General features: G+C 38.8%; 1 protein-coding gene across 2 annotated transcripts in view; it reads left to right on the forward strand.

Annotated features, from left to right (window-relative positions):
• Positions 1 to 19,274, forward strand: part of PPM1B (protein phosphatase, Mg2+/Mn2+ dependent 1B) — an 81,949-nt gene that overhangs the window by 51,978 nt on the left and 10,697 nt on the right. For both annotated transcript variants that reach the window (XM_044263619.1, XM_044263620.1), the window contains exons 2-5: positions 3,181 to 4,040; positions 12,167 to 12,284; positions 16,320 to 16,431; positions 16,816 to 16,873. In XM_044263619.1, coding sequence (XP_044119554.1) covers positions 3,195 to 4,040; positions 12,167 to 12,284; positions 16,320 to 16,431; positions 16,816 to 16,873 — 1,134 coding nt within the window. In that variant the 5' untranslated portion in view covers positions 3,181 to 3,194. The remainder of the gene's footprint in view (positions 1 to 3,180; positions 4,041 to 12,166; positions 12,285 to 16,319; positions 16,432 to 16,815; positions 16,874 to 19,274) is intronic.

Here is a 19,274-nt window from a genome sequence, read left to right on the forward strand (position 1 = left end):
TTATTTAAAAATAAAATCTTGAGGTGCACTTGGGTGGCTCAGGGTTAAGCTTCTGACTTTTTTTTTTTTTAAAGATTTTATTTGTTTATTTGACAGAAGTTACATAGTAGGCAGAGAAACAGGCAGAGAGAGAGAGGGAGAGAGAGAGAGGAAGCAGGCTCCCTGCTGAGCAGAGCCTGATGCAGTCCCAGGGTTCCATCCCAGAACTCTGAGATCATGACCTGAGCTGAAGGCAGAGGCTTAACCCACTGAGCCACCCAGACGCCCCAAGCAGAGACTCTTGATCTCAGCTCAGGTCTTGATCTCAGGGTCATGAGTTCAGACACATGTTCCAGCTCTGTGCTGGTTGTGGAGCCTACTTAAATAAATAAAATAAAATCTTAATTAAAAAATGACCTATTTGTGAAAGAATGTAGTCCCTGATAAAGCCCGTTAGGTGTGCTGGTGACCTGAGCTCAGATACTAATTTCCTGGACTTTGAATCTTGAGCAGGCAACTTTAGAAAGAACCAGACAGCGGGTAGGAATCCTAGCAGTGAAAGCAGCAGCTCTTCTTGGTGTAACTTCCACAGTATTCAGGAGACTGTGTGTTGTGGGAGTACTCACTGGTTTTCCAAAGCTGCCCTTCCAGGTTCCTTTTCATTCTTAATGTTCCCTGTAGTGTTCTATTGAATACCCTTTCTTCCTTCTCTATTTATTCTTCACTTAAAAACAAATTTGGAAATAGGAATTTCTGAACTTTTGTTTTAATCTCTGAAATGAGTAATTCTGGTGATTTTCAGCCTATTTGTTGAAATGTAAAACAGTGGCACCTTAATTAGAGCATCAAGGTGATGAAAAGGACAAAAAAAATTTATTTTAATTGATAGATTGAAATGAAAAGTGGTTTGAGAGGGTGTCTGGTTCGCTCAGTTGGTAGAGCATGCAGCTCTTGTTCTTCGGGTTGTGAGCTCAAGTCCCACACTGGGGATAGAGATCACTAAAAAAACAGTAACAAAAACCAACAGTGGTACCTGACTAACTCCCTCGGAAGAGTGTGTGACTCCTAGGGCCCCTGGGTGCCTCAATCAGTTAAGTGTCTGCTTGGCGGGGAGTCTGCTTCTCCCTCTGCCTGCTGCTCTCCCTGCTTGTGTGCTTGTGCACTCTCTCTCTCTCTCAAATAAATAAATAACTATCTTTAAAAAAATAAACGTATTCTGTAACATTGCTATGTTGTGTTGTATTTGAATGAATGGAAAGTAATTTTAAGTATTTTGGAAAACTTTCAGAATTCCTTTTAATATTTGTATATGTAATATACAGTATATATAACTCATGAAAAATTAGAGATTTGCTATAATTTATAAATATATACATGGTGGTTCATCAGGATTTTACTATATATATTTTTTAATATATATGTATGTGTGTGTGTGTGTGTGTGTGTGTGTATAGTTAATAATGGTCATAGTTGAAAAAGGTAACTCACAAAGATACCTAGATCCAAATGAAAGTCCACTGATCTAGATTAGTGTCTCTCAAAATGTGATTTTTTTTCAGTTGCTAGCATGCTCTTTTGAAGGTCCCCCATCCAAGATGTACTGGGGGGGGATCTTCTTCTTCTTTTTTTTTTTTTGAATCTGCATTTTGAGCAAGTAACAACAAACATTTTATGATTTTATTGTTTCAAGTACTGTGCTAAGCACATTACATCAACTCATTCTTCATTGCAACTCTGTGTGGGTACTATTGTTGTGACCCCCATTTGACAGAGAAGAGAAGGTAAAAGTGGCTAATTAATCCACAGAAGGAATTTGAGCTACAAGTGACTTAAGAATCTTACTTACAAAGCTAGTGAGTATCAGGGCCAGGATTGTAGGTGGGAAACTGCTGGGGCATCTGCATGCTTATTTGGAGAACCAGCACTCTAGACCAAGTCATTTGAAATTGGGAAAGTTTATTCTAAAACAACAGTGACGTCAGGAGGGAGAGGGATGCCTCGTCATACGTTACAGTCCTGTGTGTGGATTGTAAATCTCTGTCAACACCGAGCAAAAGTTGTCCTAATGCTACTTTATGGATTATAAAACCCACCAGCGTGTTAAGTATATTCTGTAGCACATCCCTGAGGTTACATTGTTTTAACAGAATCCAAATAATAGCTTTCAATTTGATATGCAGTAAAGCTTTGATTGAAATCAAATGCTTGAGAATGGAGATTTGATGTTTAAGTTTTGGCGGGCACCTGGGTGGCGGGTGGCTCAGTGGGTTAAGCCTTTGCCTTCGGCTCGGGTCATGATCTCAGGGTCCTGGTAACGAGCCCTGCATCGGGCTCTCTGCTCAGCAGGGAGCCTGCTTCCGCCTCTCTCTCTGCCTACTTGTAATCTCTGTCTGTCAAATAGATAAATAAAATCTAAAAAAAAAAAAAATTAAGTTTCGGGGTAGTCAGGATCATCGAAGGAAAATGTCTTACAAATTCAATGCTTTTGGAAGTCTTCCTGAAATATACTAAATTACTTTAGTATATTAGAAAAGATGCCACACCATTCTGAATATTCTCATGGATCAGTCTTCTATATTGAACCCCAGAGTTCTCTTATAAATTGAGTATTTAAGGGACGCCTGGGTGGCTCAGTTGGTTAAGCCGATGCCTTTGGCTTAGGTCATGATCCCAGGGTCCTGGGATCGAGTCCCACATCAGGATCCTTGCTCAGCCGGGAGCCTGCTTCTCTCTCTGACTCTGCCTGCCGCTCTGCCTGCTTGTGTTCTCTCTCCCTCTCTCTGACAAATAAATAAGTAAATAAAAGCTTTAAAAAAATAAAAAATAAGTTGAGTATTTAAGAAAACTTAAACCAGGTTGTGTTTTTTAGTTTCCCTTTCCTGGAACAGTGGTTTTCAACTTACTGTACATCTAAGTCACCAGAGAGGCTTAAAAAAAAATACTGATATCTGGGTCTTACCCCTAGAGATTCTGATTTAATTGGCCTGATGATTCTAATGTGGCAGGATTGAGAAACCACTGTTCTAGAATAAGGATGTATGGGGAGATTTTCTTGGTTTCTCTTTTGTTGTTCCAGTAAATTCAGAGAATACTGAAAAATACACTTGAGAAAGGAGTTACTAGAGAACAGATGGAATATTATAGATAATTCTCTGACAGATTTCAGCATCTAACCCTTGGCTGCTTTTTGTTTTCTTTCAGATTCCTTATTAAACATGGGTGCATTTTTGGACAAACCCAAAACTGAGAAACATAATGCTCATGGTGCTGGGAATGGTTTACGTTACGGCCTGAGCAGCATGCAAGGATGGAGAGTGGAAATGGAAGACGCACACACAGCTGTTGTAGGCATTCCTCACGGCTTGGAAGACTGGTCCTTTTTTGCAGTTTATGATGGTCATGCTGGATCTCGAGTAGCAAATTACTGCTCAACGCACTTATTAGAACACATCACTAATAACGAAGACTTCAGGGCAGCTGCAAAATCAGGATCCGCTCTTGAGCCCTCCGTGGAAAATGTCAAGAATGGCATCAGAACTGGCTTTTTGAAAATCGATGAATACATGCGTAACTTTTCAGACCTCAGAAACGGAATGGACAGAAGTGGTTCAACTGCAGTTGGCGTCCTGATTTCACCCAAGCATATCTACTTTATCAACTGTGGTGATTCACGTGCTGTTCTGTATAGGAATGGACAAGTCTGCTTTTCCACCCAGGATCACAAACCTTGCAATCCAAGGGAGAAGGAGCGAATCCAGAATGCAGGAGGCAGCGTAATGATACAGCGTGTTAATGGTTCATTAGCAGTGTCTCGTGCTTTGGGGGACTATGATTACAAGTGTGTTGATGGCAAGGGCCCAACAGAACAACTTGTTTCTCCAGAGCCTGAGGTTTATGAAATTTTAAGAGCAGAAGAGGATGAATTTATCATCTTGGCTTGTGATGGGATCTGGGATGTTATGAGTAATGAGGAGCTCTGTGAATTTGTTAAATCTAGGCTTGAGGTATCTGATGACCTGGAAAATGTGTGCAATTGGGTAGTGGACACTTGTTTACATAAGGTATGTAAGTCTTTTTGTTACAGTTAAAATACCCTGTTAATTTTGAAAAGACATGGTAAGTAAAATGAACCAGACTTAAATTTTAAAAACTTTTCATTAGGGAAATCCTGTATGTTTTTAAATAATTTTCTTCACTACATATTATTTTTGCAAGGGGGGAGGGGAAGTATCCTCGTTTGCCTCAACCGTCTAGGAAAATTAAGTTTAATAACCTTGTGGCATTTGTTGTCATTTAAGTACTACTTTATGGCTTGTTGCTGTGGCTGAGACACCTATGTAGAATTGTGCCTTTTGATTTAAATTCTCAGTATTGCCAGTAGAGGTCTACGCCAGATTTTGAAGCAGTTTGATGAACTGTGTACATGGTACACTTCTGAAGTAAACATACAGAAGATCAAAAGCTATGTATAATATTGGAAGACACACCAGAGACCTAGGCTAAGTCGTTTTATAATTTAGATCTAAGCCTTCTAGCAGCTAAGATGAAAACTGAAGTAGAAGTATGAATTGTGTATTTCTTATCATTTAGTAAAAGAAGTACTTTCCTAGCAACAAAATAAAAAATGGATTTACATGTGGTTCTGTATAAATGGTATATGCCATGGTAGAGCATACCTTAACTTTGGTAGAAGATACCAGAGTTCTTTTCATATAGATGCTTTTTGTCATTACTGATTAAAAACCAAAGAGTAATAAATAAATAAAATCTTAAATAAAAACCAAAGAGTAGTATAAGATATAATGCTGTGACGAATTCCTGTGAATCTGTAACATTTAATTTAGTTTTGTAACGTTCTGTGAATCTTAACTTCATATAGCGATAGGGAAAGCAAATGCAGACTAACAGATACTCAGCAATTCCTTTGAATGTCTTTAAAATATTTGGTAGTTTCAGGTGGGTTTTTGACAGTGCTATACAGCAGTCAGTCAAAATTTGAGTTAACTGACCAGTGCCTAGAATATGTGAGTAGTGTATGGCTCTGATTGAAAAGATAACTGAGGCAAAACTAACTTTTGGTTATATGAAATCAAGTTTCTGACTTACTTATTCTGTCTAGATTAGAATTGTTCTGTCTCCTCACCATGTTAGTTGCTTTGGAAGATACAGACACGGCCAAAAAGTTTCTAATGAAGGATCTCTTGAGTCTGTGGAAATACCCAGGTTTTGGTGAAGTGTCTACTTTTTTGTAGAATGGGAAAAGACAGCTTCAAATAGAGAAATGGTGTTTTCATTTGGCCCCTTTTTTTCCGAAGGATTTTAAATGATGGTTCCTTTAGCTTTTCTGTTGTTGTTCTTATTCCTTAAGTATACTGTATATATATATATATATATATATATATTTTTTTTTTTTTTAAACTTAACTGGATAGGCTAAGTATGAAAGTATCGATGGTTGTCCGTGATTGGATAGGCTCTAAAATGTCTTCTCCTTGGGCTCTACATGGAGAGATTCTGACCTGCAGCTTTTTTGAGACAAAAGCAAGCAGATGTTTTTTCACCTGCCTAGCAGATGAAGACAGCATTTTCCCTGATTATAAAATAACCATATACTTAACTATTTAAAAAATTCCAGGTAATTCAGAAGTTATAAAGAAACATTCAAAAATTTGCCACTCCCCTGAATTAGGCTGTGCTCATTGTGTGGTATATATCTTTCTAGTCTTTTTTGCCTGCCCGTGAGTATGTATATTTGTATAAAAATGAGATCATTATGCTTGTTATTCTACAGTATGCTTTTTTGTTCAACAGTATGTTGTAGAGAGATCTCCATGTCTGTAGGTATCAGTCTAAATCACTTGTCATGTTGTATGGTATTTTGTTGAAAGAGTGTCCTGTAGTTCTGAAGGGAATAGCCAAAATCTATTAGGTCTGTAATTTGGAGTAAAAAAAGAAGTTTGTATTGTGGATAAACTGCCCTCTCCCTTCCATTGAAAGGGTGTTACTAGCTTTCAGGAAATTTGGCTCCACCCTTCTGAATGGGGTTGAACTGATTCTGGTGGTGGCTCTTTGCTTGACAGCTTTAATCTGCGATTAAATATTCCTGTTGGTGGTATTAAATATCCTGGATTCCTAGAAACTTGGAAATGATAAATGACAGTAAAAGGAACAAGAGGTTGGAGGAACACATGATTCATTCAATTTTAGTGGAAGTTGGCCACTATGGTTCCTTTGAATGAAGCTGCATTCAAATTGAAGTCAGTTGTTACTATTTAATTAGAGAGAGTGAGAGGTTCGCCGGAGTGTGTGGGGCAGAGGGACAGGAGTAGACTCAAGCAGATTCTCTGCTGAGCACGGGATGGGGGTGGGGGGGAGGGCTCCCTCTCACAACCTGAGATCATGACTTGAGCTGAAATCAGGAGTTGGATGCTTAACGGATGGAGCCACTCAGGCGCCCCAAATTGAAATCAATTTTGAGAAGCTTAGTTAACTTTTGTGTTGAAACAGAACAGCCCTGTGAATATTTTGAACCTTTCTGTGTTACTTTTGGAATTAAATATTAAACTTCTTACCCCTTTCTGTTTTTCTAACTCCATCATTTGTCACTTGTTTGTAGTGTAAAACTAACGGTTAGCATTATTATAAAACAATATGATTAAAATAGGGTATGATTGCTTTGAACTTTGTCTACAAGACTGAATACAAAATTTTAAGATCCATGGAAAACATTTTAGTTCAGTGCTTGGCGACTGCTCCAGAGGTGCTAGCTACTTAAAACTGAGAGAGAGTTGATCTGATTTTTCAGTAGAAGTTTCCCTGATAATAGATTTAAATGATGTGTCAATATTTTCTAACACTTCTAACACTTGTCATGCCCTGATAGATTATAAGCAGTTTTATATGTTAACTCATGAAATCTGGGGAGATTGTGATAATCATCATAATCACAATAGCATCAGCAAATTGCTGCTTTCTATGTACAGCCAAATGCTGTTCTAAGCAGTTCACACATGTCTTAATACATTTAATTTTCACAACTATAAAAGGTAGTGTTATTATTGCTAATGATTATCTTTTTCAGGATTGCTACTTAGCAATATGAAGCAGTAAGTGTTGGATGACTCCAGTTAGGCGTTACTCTCTTAAGATACTTAACTCTAGGAGAAAATAGCCCCTAAGAAAGCAGTCTTCCCATTTCATTGCCAATGCTAGTAGCATTCATGGTATTTACGCTAATTTCAGGTTGCATAAGCCACGTAACTGCTGTTTGCATAGCCTTTCATAACTTACAAATAACACTCATTTGTCCTCCTAGTGACCTGAGATGAATGAAATAAAAATCCATTTCCAACTTGCAAGTAAGGAAATAAAGTTTTGACATTAAAAGATAGCTGTTGTCATATTTTTTTAAAGATGTATTAGTTTCTTTTTTCTTTTAAGAATATTGAATTCTTTTTTTTCTTTTTTAAGATTTTATTTATTTATTTGACAGAGAGAGATGACAAGCAGGCAGAGGCAGGCAGAGAGAGAGGAGGAAGCAAGCTCGCCACCGAGCAGAGAGCCCGACGCAGGGCTCGATCCCAGGACCCCGAGACCATGACCTGAGCCGAAGGCAGCGGTCCAACCCACTGAGCCACCCAGGCTCCCCTGAATTTTTTTTTTTTTTTAAGATTTTATTTATTTGAGAGAGAGAAATCACAAGTAGGCAGAGAGGCAGGCAGAGGGAGAGAGGAGGAAGCAGGCTCCCTGCCAAGCAGAGAGCCCGGCGTGGGACTCAATCCCAGGACCCTGAGATCATGACCTGAGCCGAAGGCAGAGGCTTAACCCACTGAGCCAACCAGGTGCCCTGTTAAGTCATATTTTGATGAGTGTTGAAGTCAAGACTAGAATTCACATCTCCTGGTCAAGTTAGATGTGTCCGTAGCAAATGTTTTACAGTGGGTTTGATGAAAAATTTTCCCGAATGGAAATGCTAAGGGTTTATTTTTCTTTTTTCAACAATTATAAGATTAATAAGAACATTGGTGAACAAAGCCAAAGATGTTTGTATTTATGTCCTTTTTAAAAATCTCATCCGCATTAAGCAACCACATATATTCTTCCAAACAATTCTGTTTATTCATACAAACATAGAGAAGTATAAAAAATAGGGTTTTCTTTCTCGTTTTTTGTTTTTTATTTTTACAGAAATGTATCCTATTCATGTTACTTTGCCACTTGCTTTTTCTTAAATTGTAGAAGTCCATGTTCCTTTAAATTGTTCTTTTATTTTTTGTTTTAAAATACTATTTGATTTTCCTAAATTCAGTTTATGTACCACTTATCAGGAACTTTTTTTGTTTTTTTGTTTTTTTTTTAAAGATTTTACTTATTTATTTGACACAGGGAGATAACAAGTAGGCAGAGGAAAGCAGAGAGAGAGAGAGAGAGAGGGAAGCAGGCTCCCGGCTGAGCAGAGAGCCTGTTGTGGGATCCCAGGACCCTGGGATCATGACCTGAGTTGAAGGCAGAGGCTTAACTCACTGAGCCATCCAGGCGTCCAGAAGCTTGATTTTAAAACATAAGATAGTACCTGATAGTTGGATAAAATTGAGGGGAAATTTCAGCTCACAACCTGAGCTGAAACCAAGAGTCAAGACCTCCACTGTCTTCAATCTTTACTACACTGAATTTTAGGAGGTGGTGGCAGAAGATTTTCAGGGCCTTTGTGTCTTTTTGGCTTATTTTCCAAAGGCAGCACCATTCCAGATTAATAATACAGCATGGAAAATGTACCCATATGCCTCCCAAAATTGCTTAGCTCTAAACTCAGGAGTTTTTCCATTATAGCTTTCAGAAAACATAGTTCTGAATGATGCAAAAGTAGACATAGATAGTATTAGAGTGGAGTGTGGTTGGGTATTTTGAAAGGGAAGGACTGAATGTAAAAGTATAGTCTATAGTGTAGTAATTCTCAAGCTTTCTTGGTCCTATGGTACCCAACTATCTTGGAATTTTTTTGCAGTTCTACTTAGCCGTATTAATACTTAGCAGATACAAATATTATATAGTTAGAGCCAAACTTAATGAGTCTATATATGTCTTAGCAAAATAATACATGTACGTTGAAAAAATCTTTTATTTCATTCTTTAAGAAACTGCAGTTACAGGGACACCCTTGGGTGGCTTACTTGGTTGAGTGTCTGACTCTTGGTTTCGGTTCAGGTCATGATCTCACAGTGGTGGGATCTGTGATGGGAATGGGAGGGAGACTGCATGGGGCTTTGCGCTCAGTGGGGAGTCTCCTTGGGATTGTCTTTCTCCTCCTCTCTCTTCCCCTTCTCTCCTCCTCGCCACCTTGTACCACCACGCCCTTACCTTCTCTTTCTTTCTCTCTAAAATAAACAAATTTTAAAAAATAAGAAAAGGACTACGTACTAATGAGATATGGGTACTGTGTTGGTCCCTGCACAGCTTCTCAAATCTTGGAATCATTGGGCATGGCCACCCTCATTTCCTGTTATCACATTGATTTTTTTTTTTTTATGGGACTTGCTTTTTTAAAAGAAGATTTTATTTATTTATTTATTTGACAGACAGAGATCACAAGTAGGCAGAGAAGCAGGCAGAGAGAGAGAGAGGGAGAAGCAGGCTCCCCACTGAGCAGAGAGCCCAATGCGGGGCTCCATCCCAGGACTCTGGGATCATGACCCTGGGATCATGACCCGAGCTGAAGGCAGAGGCTTTAACCCACTGAGCCACCCAGGTGCCCCATGGGACTTGCTTTTTATCATAGCAACTCTCAAAACCCTGGCTTTGGAAAGATACGATGTCATTGAGAGGAATATAGTGTTACCAGATATTAACACTGTGAACTACCACACACTGGTTTGCAGGGTGTCTGTAGATGTGGAGTATCAATCTCTTTTCCCTCATTTTAATATTTCTTTGGGTACACTGTAGCACCCTGGGTTGTTTTTTTTTTTTAAAGATTGATTTATTTTAAGATTTTATTTATTTATTTGAGAGACAGTGAGAGAGAGCATGAGCGAGGAGAAGGCCAGAGAGCGAAGCAGACTCCCCATGGAGCTGGGAGCCCGATGCGGGACTCGATCCCGGGACTCCAGGATCATGACCTGAGCCGAAGGCAGTCGTCCAACCAACTGAGCCACCCAAGCGTCCCAAGATTGATTTATTTTATTTTAGAGTGCGGGTGGGGGGAGGGGCAGAGGGAGAAGGACAGAGAATCTTTAGGAGGCCCTGGACTGAGTGCAGAGCTTTGGAGCAGTGGTTGGGTTTGAGCTGAACCTCAGTCAGTTGCTCAGCTGTCTGGCCATGCAGGCACCCCTGAAAGTTGTCTTTATGTAGAAATAGAAGAAACATCATTGGAATCACACATAGCTGAGGTGTAAATGTAAATTATTTCCTTTATCTTTTGATATTTAAACTTCCCGAAACCTGTATTTCAGTTAATTTCCCAATTGATACAATTTTTATAACATAAGAACCTAATGGAAATTGTGTATCTTTAATATCTATGGTATAAAGCTTTTGCCTGATCTGAACTTACATGGTCAATCATGATTCCTGTAAAATGTATTGATCTTTTTTGGGGGGGAGAGATGCTATTTGGAACCATAGTGTTTGTGTGGATATCTGTATGTATTCATACATCCAGTGCATATTTTCTAATATGAAGTCATTGTGAAACTCTTGGTGGATTTCATTAAAGAATAAAATTAGTTTGGGCCAGTCCTGATTTTTTGGAAATCCTGATTTTTTTTTTCCCCACTTATGGAGAATCTGGTTTTATATACTCGTGATATTTTTTTCCCCACTCTCTGGAAGGAGTTATTCTTTTTGAAGCCTTCTTAAGGCCTGACCTCCACTGTCTTCAAGCTTTGCTACATTGAATTTTAGGAGGCGGTGGCAAAAGTTTTTCAAGGCCTTTGTGTCTTTTTGGCTGTGTCATGTGGGTTCCAAAAAGGTGGCAAGTCTGAACCAGACAATGCCTGCCTAGATTCTGGCTATAATGATTGAGAAGACTAGAATGGGTATGATCTTGGCTTTTTTCACTTGGGTTGTCAAACTGCACCATCAAAGTTGCCTACCACCTCCACTGACTTAGTATTTTTAGGGGGGTTGGGTTGAAAAAATCAGTATTGTAAGTCACCGTTCTAAGAAACTCAGTTAAAGTAATAAATATACCTACAGGAAAAGGTACAGGAAATTTTAGAATTTATTTCTCATAATCTCATGATAATAATGCTACTTTTTAGAATATAGATGATTTGTCTATAGTAGTATGATTACAAGGGCAACAGTAAAATTTGTCCCTAAGTTAGCAGTTTTGGTTCCCCTCTGCAGACTGATGCGATTTGTGACTCCTGTCTTGGGGTGCTTCGGTGGCTCAGTTGGTTAAGCATCTGCCTTTGGCTCAGGTCATGATCCTGGGATCAAGACCCAAGCCCCACTTTGGGCTCCCCAGCTCAGCCGGGAGTCTACTTTTACCTTTCCCTCTGCCTCTCTCCATGCTTATGCTCTCCCTCTGTATCTCTCTGTATCAGATATATAGATGAAAAAAGAAAATCTAGTGTCTGTTCTCTGAAAGTTATTATATCTGACTACTGTATCTCAGCCATCCAGTTACCTTCCATTGTTTGCTGCTTTATCCTGAGAATAGTTTACAGTCTGTTTTCTTCTCTGCTTGTAATTGCTCAGTATAGTGTCTTGGGTATCCTAATGATCAGTAATTTTCAGTGATGTCAAAGTCAATAGAATTTTGTTAGCATTGCTCTGGTGCAGGTTAATTAGCTAGGTGAAAATGTGCACACTTGTTTGGTAGCATGTTTTTGGGCAGAAGCCACTCTGGGAATATGCAGTTTGAGTGGGAAACAAAGTTTAGAAGATGTAGTACATATGAAGATACCTTCATTTCTTAGGTTGTGGAGTGCTGGTGGGTAAGAATAGGTTCACAGAATTAAAAGTCTTAAAGTAATTACGGATCTGTCCTTATCTAGAGATTTTATTTCTTCAGGGGATACTTCAGATAGTTCTTTGGAATGGAAATGATTGTGTTGAGTGTGTACATTCTGGTCATTTAAATAAATTATAATGGCTTAATGTAATTAACTGTTTTGAATTAAATAGTAGAAAGTTGCTGGACTATGGAAATACAATTCTTTCTTTCTTTTTTCTTTAAAATACAGGGAAGTCGAGATAACATGAGTATTGTACTAGTTTGCTTTTCAAATGCTCCCAAGGTCTCAGATGAAGCAGTGAGAAAAGATTCAGAGCTGGATAAGCACTTGGAATCACGGGTTGAAGGTAAGGTGATCCCTCCCCACCTCCCGTTTTTGAAGGGAAGGAAAAGTATTCTTCCTTGTTTATCAAATAGTTCTTTTAGGGTTAGGAAAAAGTATTTCAACACAAGGCTTTAAAAAATAAGCATCTGTCTGCCTAAGATTTACTATCACATCTTGGACCAATGTGTGGGAGTTTTTTGGCAGGGAGAAGACAAATATGTCTATTATACCACCAAAGAGAAACATCTGAAAATAGTCTGTTAAAGCTTGCCATTTTATTTCTCCTTTTGCTGATTATGCTTTTAGGAGTGAAGAGTCCAGTGAAATTTGCTTTGGGGCTTATCATGAACATTGAGTGCTGTAATTCCACTAACACTTAATTCCTCCCAAGTTAATCAGAGGAATTCATTATACCATATGTTTTTATCTTACTGGTAAGAGTCAGCATTGATGTCATGAAAGAGTATTGGTTTTACATTGACCCTTGACAAGCATGGGTTGGGGGTGCAAACACACCCACTATTTCTGCCTTTCCCTCCCACTTGCCCCTCAGTTGGAAATGTATATACGTTTTGAATCCCCCTGAATTTAATTACAATAGTCTGCTGTTGACTGAAAGTCTTAAACAGTCAATAAACACATATTTTGTATGTTCTATATATTATGTGCTGTATTTCTTTTTTTTAAGATTTTATTTATTTATTTGACAGATCACAAGTAGGCAGAGAAGCAGGCAGATAGAGAAGGGGAAGCAGGCTCCCTCCTGAGCAAACAGCCTGATGCGGGGCTCAGTCCCAGGACCCTGAGATCATGACCTGAGCCAAAGGCAGAGGCTTAACCCACTGAGCCACCCAAGCGCCCCATGATGTACTGTATTTTTACAATAAAGTAAGACAGACAGTAGGGGCACCTGGGTGGCTCAGTTGGTTGAGCAATCTGCCTTTGGCTCAGGTCATGATCTCAGAGTCCCAGGATGAAGCCCTGTGTTGCCCCATGTTGAGCCCCATGTTGCCCCATGTTGGGCTTCCTGATAGCAGGGAGTCTGCTTATTTCTCTCCCTCTGCTCCCCACCCCGCTTGTGCTCTCTCTCTCTCAAATGAATAAATAAAATTTTTAAAAAGAAAGCAAGCCAGAGAAAAGTAAATGTTATTAAGAACATGAAGAGAAAATATATTTACTGTAGTGTACTATACCAAAAAAACCCCACATATAAGTGGACTCACACAGTTGAAACCTGAGTCATTCAAGAATCAACTGTGGGGCACCTGGGTGGCTCAGTGGGTTAAGCCGCTGCCTTCGGCTCAGGCCCTGATCTCAGGGTCCTGGGATCGAGTCCCGCGTCGGGCTCTCTGCTCGGCGGGGAGCCTGCTTCCTTTCACTCTCTCTGCCTGCCTCTCTGCCTACTTGGGATCTCTCTCATGGTCAAATAAATGAATGAAATCTTTAAAAAAAAAAAAGAATCAACTGTACTTGTTTTTTTTTTACTTTCTTTTTTGCAGTAATTTTAAGCTTGAAGAAGAGTTGAAACAATATAGAGAGCTCCCATATACAATGTAGAACCTTTTACCTAGATTCCCCATTTGTTTACCTTACAACTCATTTGACTCCTCTCTCCACTTTCTATAACATACACACTCATTCCTTTTCTCTCTCTTTGGCTGTAGCAATGTCTGCACACATATTTGGTGTCCTAACTGAGAGGGTGTCACTAGCCCGGTGTTTCTTATTAGCATTTTGGAGTACACAAGACGCCCCCCCCCACCTCCGCCAAAAGTCGCTGGTCCAGAATGAGTGCCAAAGCTGAGAAATCCTGTGCTATAGAGATACAAGTATAAGGCTGAAAAATGACAATCATGCCTCAAGAAGTTGCAGTCTGTGATACAGTGAACATCTGCAGTGGAAGGATGTGTGTAGCACTAGTACACAACTTCAGGCTTGGGTTGGAGAAGAATTTGAGAAAGTGACATGTGAAGTTGAAACCTGAAGGATGAATATGAGTGAATTATACAATATGGGTTGGTTGGAATGGCGTAAAAAGTGTTTCAAGTCAAAGGAGGAGCACATGTGAAGATCTAGAAGTAGGACAAGGCTTCTCTTAGACCCTTTGGAGATAGGGGAGTTGGGCAGAGTTGAATGGGAGTGGTGAGGGAGGTTGTGACGGTGAGGGCCTCGTGAGGCATGGTGGCAGCTGAGGACACTGCTTTTATGTTGTCTTTAAGTTGGCATTCTCTGATTTTTGAGGAGTTTATATCTTTTTTTTTTTTTTTAAGATTTTTTTTTTTAATTTATTTATTTGACAGAGAGAGATCACAAGTAGGCAGAGAGGCAGGCAGAGAGAGAGAGAGGAGGAAGCAGGCTCCCTGCTGAGCAAACAGCCTGATGCGGGGCTCAGTCCCAGGACCCTGAGATCATGACCTGAGCCGAAGGCAGCGGCTTAACCCACTGAGGCACCCAGGCGCCCAGGAGTTTATATCTTAATAATCATGCTCTGAAGGTGTATTTTCCATATTGTAAATATAGATAGAGCGTGTAAATGTTTTGTTTTGTTCTAAGCCTTAGTGAGTTCTGTGATTATTTTCCTTTTTTATTCTATTTATTTTATTTTAATTTTTATTTATTTTTTATAAGATTTTATTTATTTGACAGAGAGAGACACAGTGAGGGAGGGACACAAGCAGGGGGAGTGGGAGAGGGAGAAGCAGGCTTCCTGCTGATCAGGAAGCTAGATGCGGGACTCAATCCCAGGACCCTGGGATCATGACCCGAGCTAAAGGCAGACGCCCAACGACTGAGCCACCCAGATGCCCAATTTTTTTTTTTTTTTTAAAGATATTATTTATGAGAGAGAGAGAGAAAGCAAGCAGAGGGGAGAGGGAGAGGCAGAAGCAGGGAGCCTGATGTGGGGCTCAGTCCTGGAACGCTGAGATCATGACCAGAGCCGAAGGCAGACGCTCAATGAACTGAGCCACCCAGGTGCCCCGCCTTTTTAATTTTAAATTGTTGTGGAACAGAACTACTTCGGGATCAAAGTGAAATAAGACAGTGTTTCAATTCCATGTGAAATTTAAAAAACAAAGCAGAAACAGACTTACTGGGGTGAGGAGAATAAACCAATGGTTGCCAAAGGAAGGATAGGTGAACTAGGTGAGGAGAAATAAGAGGTACAAACTTGAGTTATCAAAGAGGTCATAGGGCTGAAAAATCCAGGATCGGGAATACAGTCAGTAATACTGTAGTAACATTTTATGGTGACTACACTTAAACTGTGAAGAGCATCTTGTCATGTGTGTGTATAATTAATGAATCACTGTGTTGTATACCTGGAACTAATACTATGTATCAACTGATTTTCAATTAAATATGAATAACCTTATGAAACAATTCTAATTTTTCTCCTCCATATAGTCCTTACTCATCTGTCACTTTTTTGGTAATTACAGTATTAATAACTTTTTAACTTTTGTATTATTCTTGTATAAAATTAGGTCAAAGTGTTTTTACATGTAGCTGTCCTGTGTTCACAAGGATCACTTTTAGTGACTATAAACCATTTCACTCAGTGGCTGTACCAAAAATTTCTTAACTCTTCCTGTGTTGTTGAACATTTCATTTCTTCCAGCTTTTGCTTTTATGTATGCAGATAACTTTTTTTTAAGATTTTTTTTTTTTTAAATTTGACAGAGATCACAAGTAGGCAGAGAGGCAGGTGGGGTGGGGGGGAGGGGTTTGAGAAGCAGGCTCCCTGCTGAGCAGAGAGCCTGATGGCAGAGCTCCATCCCAGGACCCTGGGATCATGACCTGAGCCACCCAGGCGCCCCTGCAGATAACTTTTTATATTACTTTTATTCCTTGTGTGATAGTAAGTAAATGTTTGCTTTTTTTACATTTAAAAACTGATACTAGAGAAACTAATAATACACTATATATTAACTAACTTGAGTTTAAATTAAAAAATAAATTAATAAAATTGATAACTACCGAATAGTTGCCCTTGTTTCATTTTCTCTGAATCCTGAGTAAACACATTAATTTAGGAATTCTTTTTAAAAACCTGCAGAAATTATGGAGAAGTCTGGTGAGGAAGGAATGCCTGATCTTGCCCATGTCATGCGCATCTTGTCTGCAGAAAATATCCCAAATTTGCCTCCTGGGGGAGGTCTTGCTGGCAAGTAAGTAGAACAAAAAGAACTAATTTTGAGTTCCTTTATAATTAGTAATTAAGTAATTTTGGAGAAGAAGTATATCAATTATCAAAAGATGAGATGAGTTGATGGTTCTTATACTAGAAAAGAACTTTAAAATTTCATCCAAAGGAATTTTTTTTTTTTTTGAAGGGAATAATTTATTATGTGATTTAAAGGTGAAGGCCCTTCTTTCCTTTATAAATGAGAACAAATGGCTTGTGCTGAATCAAATTCTAAGTGAAATGTAGAAACGATGTTCTTGGCAAACATTTAGCATGACAGTTAATTTTTGAGGATAAAGTATTTTAAATACTCAGAAGCTTGGTAATTGTACGTAATTTAATAAAACTAATGTATAATTTATTTCAGGCGCAATGTTATTGAAGCTGTTTATAGTAGGCTGAATCCACATCGAGAAAGTGATGGGGTAAGTTTTCTTTTATTTCTTAAGCATTTAAAATAATTTTATAATGTAAATACTAGTTATAATACATTCACATAATGAAATCTATAGCTATTAGTATGTTTCATGTTAAGGAGTCAGTTTGAGGAACTGTCTAGAAATGGAGGTAGAGATACAGTTCTGTTTTATAGTTAAGTTTGTTATCACTTAATGGGCATCAAGTACCTTTTTGTTGGGCTGTACTTACTTTCTCCCTGTATGTCTGCCTTTCCTTCTGCTTCTCCCTTAAATCTTAATTTTGAGGTGAAGAACATGCTTTTGAACATCTCCTTTTCTCCTTCAGCAGCCTACTACCATCACTAGAACTTAATGATAGAGAAATGGGCTATTAAAGACCTGACTTTCAGTGCCCACTATGTGCTCAGTCGAATACCTGAGGGTAATTTCTTTCTTAACCTTAACGTTGCCACTTGTAGGTATTTTGTGTTGAACTGAGATAACCATTTTTTGTTGTAACCTGCTGTGCTTCCTCAGAGCAAAACTCTATCCCTTTACCTTCCTTGGAAGTACCAGTGAGCTGTCAGCTGCACCTTTTTTTTTTTTTTTTTTAATCTTAGCACTTCTACCAGAAGACAAAACAGCGCCTTCTTTTTTTATTTTTTAATTCCCCTACGTTTCATGGTCAGTAATTCAAATAAGTATTTCCTTAATAGGGTTTTGAAGGTTTTGGACATCTATAAATGAATAACTTAATTTTTAACATACATGTTTGAAAGATTGAAGGGAGCCAAAGTTAGTAATGAAACTCACTGAGAAGAGATGGACTCACTCTCCAAATCTCCAGCTCCTCGGGGGCAGGTCTTAAGAGAGACATCAACCACTGGTAGAAATGAGGTATCCTCTCAGTTGAGCCATTTTGCAAGTTGCACAGCAATATCCTAGCATTTCTTTATTCTCAGCAACATTTGCTTGCAAAAAAAGAAAAATTTTGCAATTTATACATTTCAGTGAGTTGAATAAAAGTAATACTGTATATTGCTAATAGCAGGCTTTATGTCTTGGTCTCGAGCAGTGGTTCTGAGTCTTTTTTTGTGTCTGGTCCCTCGAAGTATTAAGACTTCTACCTAAAGCTGTGAAAATTCATTTAAAAGTAAAGATAAGTCATGTGTTACATTTAGAGAGAACCCTAAATCAGGCAAACAAGGACAAATTGTTGACACAATTGAAAAGCCCATGGTAGTTGGCTGGTGTGGAGTGAAGGGAGACTGATCCTAGGTTCTACACAGCATCCAGAATCATGGTTAGAAGAAAAAAGCCCTCAGATGGTAGTTATTGATCATTACTAACCATTACCATTTAAGTGCTCATGTTTCCTTATGTGCTTGGAAATGTAATCCTGGTGTGTAATCCTGAAAAATTCTCATTATGCCTTGCCAAATCTCTTCAAGGTCCCTTAAGAAAGTTGGCTGCTCTTATTCCAGATACAATTTTAAAAATTATTTCACACCCCTAAATTAAATTTAGGTTAATGTTTTAAACTTTTTAAAAAATATAAAAATACTTACTATACACAGTAGGTCTCTAAACAGTGAATAAATAAACAACAGAGCCATGAAGCAGAAGAGGAATGCTCAGAATAAAAATGCTGGCCTTGGATAGGATTATTACATGATTCTGTAAGTTAAGGAGATGCATACTTACAAGCTTTCTAGTAACCTTAACAGATCAAACACAGACAGGCTGCCACGTGTTGTGAATTGACGAAGGGACGAGATGCTGTAGAAGAACATCAGGCATGGTCCCATTCCTACCATCAGTGCATCTTGCCATGGAGAGATAAACACACAAGTTAGAAAGAAATAATAAAAGACAGGATGTGATTAATTGCCTTGTGAATTGCACAGTGATTGCTGGGAAGGTCCGAGTTTCAGAGGAAAGAGATGGGAAGAATTATCAGAGTGACAGAAATGAAATGAGGAGGATGATAGCTCAAGTGGATGGGAGAGGCAGGAACAAGGTAGGAGCTATCTTTAAAGAAAGGACCTCATTTTGCCTGGAGCAAGGAGAGAACTGCTATGGTGAGAAATAAGAATTTAGGATGCGGGAAGTATTTTTGGAGAGACTGGAGAGGCCTCTTGAACTTTACATTTTACAGTGAGGAGCCTCCGTATGTTTAGAGCAGAAGGATAGCAGACTCAGACTCTGAGTATCTGTGGTGTTTTAATCTGTTAGAAACATGTGCAGTGTTAGATTAAAGAGATGCTGGCAGTCAACTAGTGAAATAATTGTCAAGATCAAACTTCCTGATTTACTGCACAAACTAACTTGCAGCCCAGAATACTATGTGGGGAAATACTATTTTACCCTTTCAGAATAATCACGACCTTAGAAAAATGTTGAATCCCCGTAGTAGAAGCAGAAATAT

The sequence above is a fragment of the Neovison vison genome, chromosome 8 (genome assembly GCF_020171115.1).
Source record: "Neovison vison isolate M4711 chromosome 8, ASM_NN_V1, whole genome shotgun sequence".
Taxonomy (NCBI): Eukaryota; Metazoa; Chordata; class Mammalia; order Carnivora; family Mustelidae; genus Neogale; species Neogale vison.